Here is an 11496-nt window from a genome sequence, read left to right as displayed (position 1 = left end):
GCTCTTTCTCTCTCTCTCTCTCTCTCTCGCTCTTTCTCTCTCGCTCTTTCTCTCTCGCTCTTTCTCTCTCGCTCTTTCTCTCTCGCTCTTTCTCTCTCGCTCTTTCTCTCTCGCTCTTTCTCTCTCGCTCTTTCTCTCTCTCTAGCTCTCCACTTACCAGCCCCCTCCGAGTTCCGAATGCCAGCCACAGTTTGTCTTCTGGTTGCAACTCCTGTGCCAGGGACACTGGCCTTGTGGAAGATCTCTCTCTCTCTCGGTAGAGAGAAACGTGCTTTAATGCAGAAGCAAGCAAGTCACGCCATAATAGAATACCACAACATCGGTGTCTACAGTCCGGATGAGTATTGCATGCTGTCCATGCTGGACTGCGTGAGATGCATGCAGCAACATCTGACTGTCAGCTTCTTCATGGTTACATGGGGCGAGTGAGGTCAGATCTGGCAGTAGTGGCTTGCTGAGCACTGCCTCTCCATCAGTAATGACGAGTTGCTTGTCCTCCTGGTCAAACCATTCCATGAGAGCTGCTGAGAGGAACCTGAACAGCTCAGTCTTGTTGCTGTCCACTCGTAGGAAGTTCTGCCAGTTTCCTGGTATGGCTGCGGCAGCCACCACACGTCTCCGCACACCTTGTCCCCGCTTTGCACGTGTACTACCTTTCGGTGAATCAGCAAGGTAAGTATTCCAGACCAGATCCAGGCGTGACACTGTTTGCAGCTTCGTGGACATATATGAGATGAAGATCTGTTGTGCATACTCTTCAAAGGTCTTTGATGCAGCCGGCTTCAGCATCTGGACGATGGCTGCTCCATCAAGCACAATACAGGTCGTGACAGGAGTCTCTGTCTTTGCGTCGGAGACTTCTTCCAAGCATGTGAGGAGATCACTCTTGGTACCAGTGCAGAGGCTTTCACCATCAGACAATGCAGGAGGACATGCCTGATTCTCGTGACAAAAGAACTCGTCAAGGTTTCCATCCCTCGTCTGGCAGCCAATGTACAGGCGTGCGAAGAGTTCACGGTCATTCTTGATGGAGGCGAGCTGTTGCTGACCTATGCTCTGGCTTATTGGAGTGGAAGTGCTGAACACCTTCAGCTTGTTACGAGAAATGGGTGCGTCCACTGCCTTTGTTCTGTCCAACAGACACTCTCTGGTGAAAGCCTCGAACTGCTCTTGGCCAATCCTCTTGGCATTCATCACGGTCTCCACAGCAGCAGGATTTGCGATCTCCTTTGTGTCCAGTTTGACTACATCCTCATCCTAACTCTCCTCCGCGAATGGGTTGCCCATCTCCTCTATGACACCGACGAGAGAGCGAACATCTTTCACAAATGAGGCCTGTACACTTGGCGTCTGATCATGATGACGTGTGTATGCTGTTTGCCGTCTCCAGTGTTGGTTCCCATCCTGGAATTCTTCGATCACCCTGGCAACTTCTGGTCCCGCAACCATCCAGCGACATAGGGCACTGGGGTTGTCAGTGAGCCCAACTGCTCCACCATCTCCTTTGATGCAGGCATTATTCTGCTCATGTGCCTGGTCAATCGGGATTGAGGAGAACACCCTCTGTGTTTTCTGAACGGTGAAGTGGCTTTCCCTGAATTTCCTGGCTACATCTGGGTGTTTGATGGTGAGTTCGGCCATGTCCTTCAGGTGCACTGGTATCCACCTAGCATAGTGGGTGTGATCCAGTGCATGGAACCAGGGGACCAGCTCTGTCAGAGCATCAAGGTACATCATTAGCGATCCCTGCCTAAGAGAACGCACATACACTAGAACCAACAGTTCTAGTTCCATCACGGTTGCCCAGTAGTGAAACTGGTGGATGTCTCCTCCTCTCTGGCAACACCAGTCTTCAAACTCCGGAAGGTCCTCTGCATCTCTGGTTTCTCCCAGACAGTAGTGGTTGTAGGCACGGTGTTGCAGGATGTACAGTGCTGCTGCAGTCACTTGATGTGAATTTATATTTTAGACTGCCAGTATATATGAGCTTGTCTGAGTTGTTACTAGTGATTTATTATAGCTTTTTTTTTATTTATATTTACAGAACGAAGACATTCTTTTCAAAGTATTGTGTTGAATCCAATATTTGCCGAGATAATTTCCAAATAAAATTATATAACAGATAAGACTGCACAGATGCCAACCCTCCCGATTTCATCGGGAGGCTTCCGAAAATTCACCCAAACTCCCGCCCTTACGATCACTATCCTTATCCTCCCGAAATTTTGATATTTTTGCACTGTTCACTAATCAGAATGTACTAGTATGAGAATTGAATGAAAAGCATCATCTGCTACGTATAGCATGTGGTAACTCCATAACGTTCGCTGCTACCAAATTGTACGTAAAAAATTGCAAATTCAAATGAGGAGCAGCGAAACATTGGGTCTGGATCTCGCTTATGCGATCATGCACTGAGATTTAGTGCATGCGGTATGTGTGCAATACAGTGCATGCGGTATGTATGCACAGTGTATATGCATGCGATACGCTCACTGCATGCAGCTGGGCCCCGTACCAGCCCGGCGGTCGCGACCACCGTGCGGTGTTTAACAGCCGCTAGAGTTCTACGAGTCGCGCTGCAGCTGTGGAACATCGACTTCGAAGTTACCGATGCTTCAAGCCCTCGATGTTGATTACGAAATGGCAGAAAAGAAGCTTACGAAGACCAAGAAATGGTCTCAGAAGTACAAGACCGAATACAGTCTCCAATACCCGTGTATTCGAAAGTCTGAAAGAGGAATTCATCATGCGTATTGTACAGTATGCAGCGTTGATATTTCAGTTGAGCACGGAGGTCGCGATGATATTCGGAAGCACGTTGGAAGCAAACGGCACACAGACATTGCAAAGGAGAGATCTTCGAGCACGAGTACCGGCACACTTCTGAATTATTTCACCAAACAAGGGACAAGCGAGGAAGAGGATGTTACCCGAGCGGAACTTCTCTTTAGTGGATTTATTGTGGAACATAACTTGCCCATATCAGTCTCAGATCATGCTGGACCTCTATTTCAAAAGATGTTTCCAGATTCAAAAGTTGCTTCAAAGTATGGATGTGCAAGAACAAAAACTTCAGCAATAATTGGTGAGTTGTCAAATGTTACTGCTTCATCTATTGCCGATATTGCTAGACTAGCTCCATTTAGCCTAGCTACAGACGGTAGCAATGACAGTGGTGAGGCCCAGCTATATCCTGTCCTGATTTCGTACTACGACAACAGTGCTGGGATTGTGAAGCAAGGTTTGCTAAGTTTGCCTGCGTGCAAACAAGATTCCACTGGAGAAAACATTTTCAAACTGCTTGATCATGAGTTCAGTGACAGGAAAATTCCGTTGGGAAATTGTGTTTCCTTTTGTGCTGATAATGCCTCTGTCATGGTGGGCAAGCACAAAGGAGTCGCTGCTTATATCCACAAACAAAATCCAGAGTGCTACATCATGGGATGCCCTTGCCATATGATGCACAATACGGCCAAGAAGGCGGCTCAGGCCTTACCCATTGAATTAGATGACTTTCTCATCGATATTTACTACTACTTGGACAAAAGTAGTAAACGCGTCAAAGGAGTGAAAGCACTGCAAGAACTCTGTGATGCCCCGACACACAAGATTCTGAAGCATGTCGCAACAAGGTGGCTGTCCCTTGGTCAGTGCCTAGACAGGCTGATTGAACAGTGGGAGCCACTTCGCCTCTTCTTCAAAGAAGAAGTACGAAGAAAAATGCAACCAACTGTAGCCAAGACTCTAACGAGCAAGAAGGACGGCACTGTATCTACTGCCAGTACTGGCACTGCAGGATCAAGCACTAGTGGAGCAGCATTCACCACTACCACTGCAGTATCTGCTGCGAAGAAGATAGCAGGGACAGCACCAAAACCAATGCTGAGAGCAGGTAGCATCACCGGCCCTTCATCACGTTCATCTACAAAGCAGATCCCTTCAGAGTCGAGAAAGACTGTGATAGTCCCATCTACAGGCAAAGAAGGACCCAAGTTAAGTTCTGCTTTTGCCAAATCACTTGATAGAAGCTCAGCAAAACCTTCGAATCAGAGGTCTTCTTCCTTGGCTGCACCTACCTCAAGCTCTCTCCTCAAACGTAAAATTGGATCTGGTACTACGAGTCTGACCTCTTCTGCTGGCAGTAAACGCAAGTGTGATCGCCCTGCGGCTAAGTGTACTACGAGTTCTACAACTAAAAGCGCATCTTCCTCAAACACTGTACAGGAATCTAGAGAAAAACGTGTCAACAGGATGTTCTTGTCTCCACAAACAAAACTCTATTGTTTCTTCCTTCGATATGCTAACAAGCTTTTTGAGAAGGGGAATCTTCTGCTCCAAAGAGACGAACCCTGCATTCATCTCCTGCACGGAGAATTGAATGGTCTTCTGAAAGATATCTTCGTACGGTTTTTGAAACCATCGGTGTCATGGGTTGTTCTGGTAAATGTACCCTTCTCTGACAGAAATCATCAGAAGAATGATGAGGACCTCATGATTGGGAACGATGCCAAACTGTATATAAGGGAACAAAGGAGTCTCAAGAAATCCACCTTCACTCTGAGTGAGTCAGACATCCAAGGTTTCTTCAGTGCAGTTCGCTCATATTATGTGAAAGCCTGCAATTACATCTTCAAAACCTGGCCGCTAGATGATGAATTAGCCAAGCATGCTCAGGTGCTGGATGTTAAGCTACACCAAGAAGTGGGGTTTGACTGTGTGGAGTTTTTCATCAAGAAATTCCCCTGTCTGTTCAGTGGCGGTGATAGTGACATAGACAGTCTTGAGAGTGAATTCGCTCACTGCCAGGCAGACGCCTCCATAGCTACAATTGCTACTGAGACAGTGAGAGTGGATGAGCAGTGGCATCGGATTTCACAGCTCACAGATCCCTGCACTGGTGCCAAGAAGTATCCTAATTTGAGCAAAGTGATGAAGGGAATCTTGGTCATTCCTCATTCGAACGCATCATGTGAGCGGGCACTTAGTCTTGTACGGAAGAATCATACTGAATTTCGTCCCAATTTGAGTGTCAAAACCCTGGAAGCTCTCTTAATTGAAAAACTAGCTCATAGCACCCCTTGCTACCAGAGAGAATACAGCAAAGACATAATCAGAAGGGCTAAAAGAGCCACACAGCTGTCACTCAGCAAAGCTGCCATGGAAAAAGCAAGCAGCAGTAGTACCAGCCAGTAAGGTAAGAAAAATATTGCTTCTTTTGTGCTTTTTGTTAATCTTTGATTGTCCCCTAACTTACTAATATTAACATACATGTAACATTAAAAAGTGCACAATTTTCCCCTTTTTTTGTTCAAAAAGTGGGAATTCTTAACATGTTAAATGCTCCAAAATAGGGCTCAGAGGGCACTAGAGAGCGTCTAGAACCCCAGAGCTTCCAGGGCCCTAAGGCGGGCCCTGGACCCCGCCGCAAGGGTCGAGCGCTCCGCGCTCGAGATGTGCGCTTCGCGCACATTATTTGGTGTCGGTTGCAAATCCTCCCTAATTCTGATTTCCAAAAGTTGGCATCTCTGAGACTGTGATAGATAATATTAAGTTGAAAATGGGACCATTGGATTCCTTGCCCCCAAAAACATACATTTAGATACCAGAATCAAGTCAACAGCTGCATTACGTCCAGAGATAATAGCAAATGTAGATTTCAAGTGGCGGCCATTTTGAAATCCAATATGGCGGACATAAAGAGAGAATTTCAAGTGGCCCAATATCTGAAAATGTTCGCAACATATTAATGTACATTTGTGCCAAATTTGGTGCTTGTATCACAAAATGCACAACAGGTTTGCTATGCTGCTACACTATTGTGAATTTCACCTGAAGTTTTTTTTCACCTCCTCAATGAGCCTTAGACATTATTATTGTTATCGTTGTTATTATTTTAATTACGAAACATGCAACCATGCTCCATAATGAGTGTCGGTTCTGTCAAAGCAATATATACATATATATATATATATATATATTGTTTTTATTTCATTTTTAAATCAGCCAGTTTAAACCCAGTTGTTGATTATATGTGCATTTGACAGGAGACATTGCAGCAGCTGGTCATAATGAGTCCACCTGATGTCCTGACCATCGCCAAGGAGCCTCTTTCAGGTACCATTTTAACATTCCACCTGCAAAGCAGATATCCCTTGCTTATCCATTTTCCTTCCCCCCCTAGAAATGCCTTTCTTTACAGAAGCACTGTGCTATGATTTTGAGTTTCTGTCTTGGCTCCATTTCTTTGTTGCTGTTTTCCATTTTCTCGTCTCCCATTTCGTCATGTCTAGCTTTCTTTTCTCTTCCCAGCATTGTGCCCCCTCCCCCCCCCCTGGTTGTTCCCAAATAGTAGCTGTGCGTCGACTTTGCTCTTCGTGCACATGCACACATTTTTGCCACTACTTATAAATACCTTTATTATTGAGGATTATCACAACAGATGGTTCTCTATGGGATTTAGACTCGGGTTGATTTGTCACACCGAATAAATTCCTCTGACTATAACTGTATTTTTATCTATCATGGAGGCACATTCATAAACCTGACACCACTGGAGTTAAAAGGTTTTTTTGTTTTTTTTGGTCTCAAAGTTGTATTAATGTCACAGATCTCAAATCATCATCCACAAAGTGTCACAGGAATGATGGATCCAACCTCATCACAGTCTGAGAGGTCGAAGGTTGATGTCATCGATGGGTCTATCATATGTGGGGTTGGCTGGGCCCATTCATCCTTAAGTGATCCAATGGCTGAGGTCATGAGTAAAATGGTCTCCTGATGCCCATTTGAGGAGTTTTCCAGAGATGTTAAAGTGGTTATATTCACCCAAAATCAAAAGTGATAATTAAATGCAGGCCAGCTCTTCTATGCACCCGAAGCTGGATTCCCAAGTGGACCTGGATTTTGTGCATGTTTATCGAGCGGGATCCATGCAGGGCTGCCTTACTTTTAATCTTGCCGTCTGCCCCTCCCGTAAATTTTTGGCTTCAACACAACGCCGAGATCGAGTGGCTTTGCTCACCCCATGCAGGCGCGGTTTCTATTAAGGGCCTTGCATGAACACCTTTGTCTACCCTTCCTTACCAAGAAACTTGTATTAATGCCACATATTGTGTACAATCGTTCGTCTGTCGTCAGCTCGGCGTTTGGAGGTAGCGAAGGTCAGACTAAGACACAATTGATGGGACTGCACCAAAACCAAATTTGTCATGCAGGGAAAAGGGGGTAAGGGGAGGAAAGAATTAATTGCATCAAATAATAAAGCCATTTCTTTTTTGTTATATATATATGACTAACATAAGCCTGAAATGTTTGCTTCCCTGTTTGTTTGTTTGGTTTTTTTTGGATGAGCGTATATGAACAGGTTTTTTTCTTTTCTTCAGAATTCCCTTTTGGTGTAGAAATATGGCCGTTGGTTTTTTTTGGTCGGTTTATATTTGCGAGTCGGCGGTTTTCAACAGTGCGCTGTTTCTCTTGTGGAATACAAATGATTGGTGCAGGCGTCGGTGGCTGCTGATATTGCAGCTCAATATGGCTGAAACATCCCCTGCAAGGATGCGGGTTTGTCTCCCACCCTCTGTGGCCTTGCTATTGGCTTTGCCATTCATTTGATGGAGTAAGATTGCCCTTGGGTGTGTGTGATGGAGCAAAATCTCAGAGCAATATACCCTGTAAAGCAAGTAGGTTGGACAATGCTGGTTACGTCACCAAAATGAAAAAGGGTGGTGGTTGAAAGGTTGGGGAATTTCCAGAAGGTTAAATTGCATCGCTGTGGCTCGGTTTGGCAGGTTATTTCATTAGTCCCATGCTCCAATAGGATACATGGTATTTACTTTGGAAGTATGCAGTACATGTAACTGTCACGGATTGGATAACAAGGTTGTAGATGAACAGCAGTTGCTGAGGCGCTTAATCGGCATAGCACCAGCTGCACCAGCATTCATTCCCAACCTCTATCATTCACATCAGGAAGCTGGAATGACCCAATTATAATCAAAGTCTGCTTTTAAATATGTGTACAAATTTCACGACATTTGTGCATTTTCATTTCCTCGATAATAACTGTTGCAGCTGTATCGCTATGGTTTCTTGGTTTGATTTGTCTTCTCAATTGATCGAGTTAAAATTAAAGACCATGGTACTTCCTTGATCAATGCTCAACAGCTTTCTCTTATTGTGCTCAAATTTATTAAACAAATTTACCAACATTATATAATGTTATCACGTTGATGGGTCGACTAATGTCAACCATCGTGCCAGAGGTCCAATATCTCCACGGATTGTCAAACAGACTTTATACATTACACTGTGAGCAGACAGCTTCCGTGCACCTATCCACGCTCTAATAATGGGACAATGTTGTAATTTAATGCTCCCCAAAGGGTCGGTCAAACATGTTCTGAAACTGCCAGTTGGTCTGAAGGCAGAAGACAGAAAAACATTTCTTTTGAATCTATAGTGTAAAAGGAGCTCGATCTCGGCATGCCTGCGTGCATCCGTCTATCCATTCCTGTGTCCGGCCGTCCCTGCCTGCCTGCGTGCATCCAGCCAGAAACGATTGTTCTATAGGGGATACAAGCCCAAGGCCGCAAACAGTATGATATAGTTGAGTAAGGTGAGGATAGATGGGCTGGTTTCAATTTATATTAAAATAAGGGTGAAAGTTAATTTTTCACCTGGTATACCTTCTAGTACTAATAATTTATTCAAGGAAGAATATGGGAGGGAAGACAAGGCAATACGAAATAATAAGCGAACGGATCTGGCAGTCAAAACATAAACATATAGGGGAGCCACATGTACTTAATACATAATTGGAACAATAAAATCTTATCCAGCCCTGGCGTCAAAAATACCAATCTCGCTCAACAAAGGGGAAAATGGGAAAGGACTTATGTTGACATGAGCTAGTCTTGGGCTGCACCACGGTGTGCAGGCTGGTGTGGCGCAGAGTTAGAGATGAGAGGAGTGAAGGCAGGGAGATGCGATGGCAATGAGGAGGCCTCCATGGTCTCTCAAGTGGTCTGCACCAAGGTAGCTATGTATGAAGACAAAAGAGATGAGAATGATGACAAAAGTCTCTTGATCTGAAAGAAGCTCTTGATCTCCTCCAGTCTGTATGCATTTGCGGCTTTAATCTCCACGAATGCCTGCCCTTAACCATGCGTCTAGTCCTGTGATTGGCTATCCCACCGTGTGGGGCGAAGCCTCCGTAAAAGTGTTCTGTCCCTTGCCAAGGCCCTCTGCAGCTTACTATACTGTCCTGGCCTGCGGTTCTTGGCCATACAACCCGTTGTTTCCAACCCAATTGCTGCCTTTCCGCTAAGTGCCACAAACCCTCCACCTGGCTTCACCTGTAGACAAGAAGTTTTACACTACACATCCTTACCCTGTCCTGCTCTATGATGGACAGCACTCCCTCCTCAGTTGGTGCACATATTACGGACTTTTGACATGTCCCTCATACAGGAGTGAATCAGACTTACTTGAGCACATGGATCACCTACTTTTAGCACATTCTAACGATGGATCCCCACCCTACCCCCTTTCATGTAACAATATGTTCTGGATTTCATTGTACATTATTATTTTATTTATGTCCAGAAACCATGCTGACAATTATCAATCTGTGTTTTATCGGCTAGTTGAGTACCCACCCTACGAGCGATCTTTTTCCAAGCATGCAACGCGTTCTTCTGACGTGTACCTTTATTTGAGCATTGTATAGGCAACTGCCATCTATGTACAGGCAAAAAAATAATTAACCCGGGTTATGTACATGAAGCAAAAACACACACCTACTCCTTAATTTCAAAACACCTCACTGCACTGGAAAATGTGGAGACAGGAATACAGTACTGTAAATGGTGGAGAGTTGTCATACCCTCACCTCGAGGCGGCGCTACACGATACACATTTCCAGAAATAATTTCATCCCCCCTTGCCCCCAACCCCCACAAGACCACCAGCAAAGATAAAAATGCAACTATACATTAGTTGGGGTCATGCTGATCCGATGTAGAAAGTCTGGATGTAATCAGCCCAGAACTGTAGGAGTAGAGTGACACATACACATATACACACACACACACACACACACACACACACACACACACACACACACACACACACACACACACACACACACACACACACACACACACACACACACACACACCGGCCCGTTAATTATAGCAAGGATTTACTGCCAATAATATTGTTGCTTTAAATATCATAACCTGAGGTTTCATTTTTAGCTCACCTGGAATATAGTTCCAAGGAGCTTATGGGATGGTGTGCCGTCTGTCCGTCCGTCTATAAATACTTGCAACTTATTCTCTGAAACTACACATGCGGTTTTGATGAAACTTTACCACAAACTTCATCAGCCTGTATGTACCAAAGTTTGTTCATGGCATTAAAAAAAAAATCGGGCCCCTAAGGGGTCTCTGTGGGTTGCTCCCCAAAATAGGTATTCGCTTTCTTCTGAGAGGCTACACATGCAATTGCGATGAAACTTGACCACAACCTTCATCACCCGTGATGTACCAAAGTTTGGTCATGGCATTAAAAACAAAATCGTGGTCTGAGAGGGTCTCGGGAGGGAGTTTACCGGGGGTTGGGGGTGTATTTGCTTTCTTCTCACCCTAAAGAAACCACGTTATTTAAAAAAAATCCCCTATCACACGTGATGAAAAGAAAAAAAATTAAACTCTCATCACCCATGATGTACTAAAGTTTGTTCATGCTATTAAAAAAAATTGGGGTCGATTGGGGATTTCTGGGGTGGGGGTTGGGGGGGGGAGTTGCCCCTGCTGTTTGCTATAGCTTTGGTTCATTGGTACATTTTGCTGATGCTGCCCCATATTGACTTCCTCCTCAGTATAATGATTCTACCAGGTGAGCACCCAGGGGTATTGCCCCTATTTTTTTAATGTCTGCTGACGAAGTCTCCGGAGGCATTATGTTTTCGGGTTGTCCGTCCGTCTGTCTGTCCGTGCATCCGTGATCGTTTATCATTGCTGCGATATCATTCATCGTTTTTGTGTTTTTGTTTTCATTCATCGCCTCAGTCGGAGCATATACACAGACAAGGGAAATGACACCCAAGGAGTGACGAATCCTTAGTCTAATTTCAGCATCAAGAGGTCATATGTGAACGGTCAGAGTCCGTGATAGGTTTTCGTTTCTGCGATAACATAAGAACGGCTGAAGGGATCCAAGTCAAACTCGAGAGAAGTATGTATTTATGATGCAAATATGAACTGATTAGATTATGGGGTTAAGAGGTCAAAGGTCAAAGGTCATGTAAGGTAAAAATTCTGTTACCATGCTGACTTGTGAACCAGTGATTGGATTTTGACCAAACTTTGTTTAAATATATGTTATGATGCAAAGATGAACTATTTATATTGCGGCATCAGGTCAGGTCAGGTACGGGAGAATGCGCCGGAGCAGCTCGTCGCTGCGTCCACTTTCCACCGGTACTCCAGG

General features: G+C 44.7%; 1 protein-coding gene across 5 annotated transcripts in view; it reads left to right on the top strand.

Annotated features, from left to right (window-relative positions):
- The window catches only part of CCDC88A (coiled-coil and HOOK domain protein 88A), a 176524-nt gene that overhangs the window by 76271 nt on the left and 88757 nt on the right, over nucleotides 1-11496 (top strand). For all 5 annotated transcript variants that reach the window (XM_085858535.1, XM_085858533.1, XM_085858534.1 and 2 more), the window contains one exon: nucleotides 6048-6117. In XM_085858535.1, the coding sequence (XP_085714661.1) occupies nucleotides 6048-6117 (70 nt within the window). The remainder of the gene's footprint in view (nucleotides 1-6047; nucleotides 6118-11496) is intronic.

This window comes from Eptatretus burgeri, chromosome 15 (assembly GCF_056783735.1).
Source record: "Eptatretus burgeri isolate ZD-2024b chromosome 15, Ebu_testis_v1, whole genome shotgun sequence".
Taxonomy (NCBI): Eukaryota; Metazoa; Chordata; class Myxini; order Myxiniformes; family Myxinidae; genus Eptatretus; species Eptatretus burgeri.
Note: the sequence above shows the minus strand (reverse complement) of the source record. Positions and strands in the feature narration are given on the sequence as shown.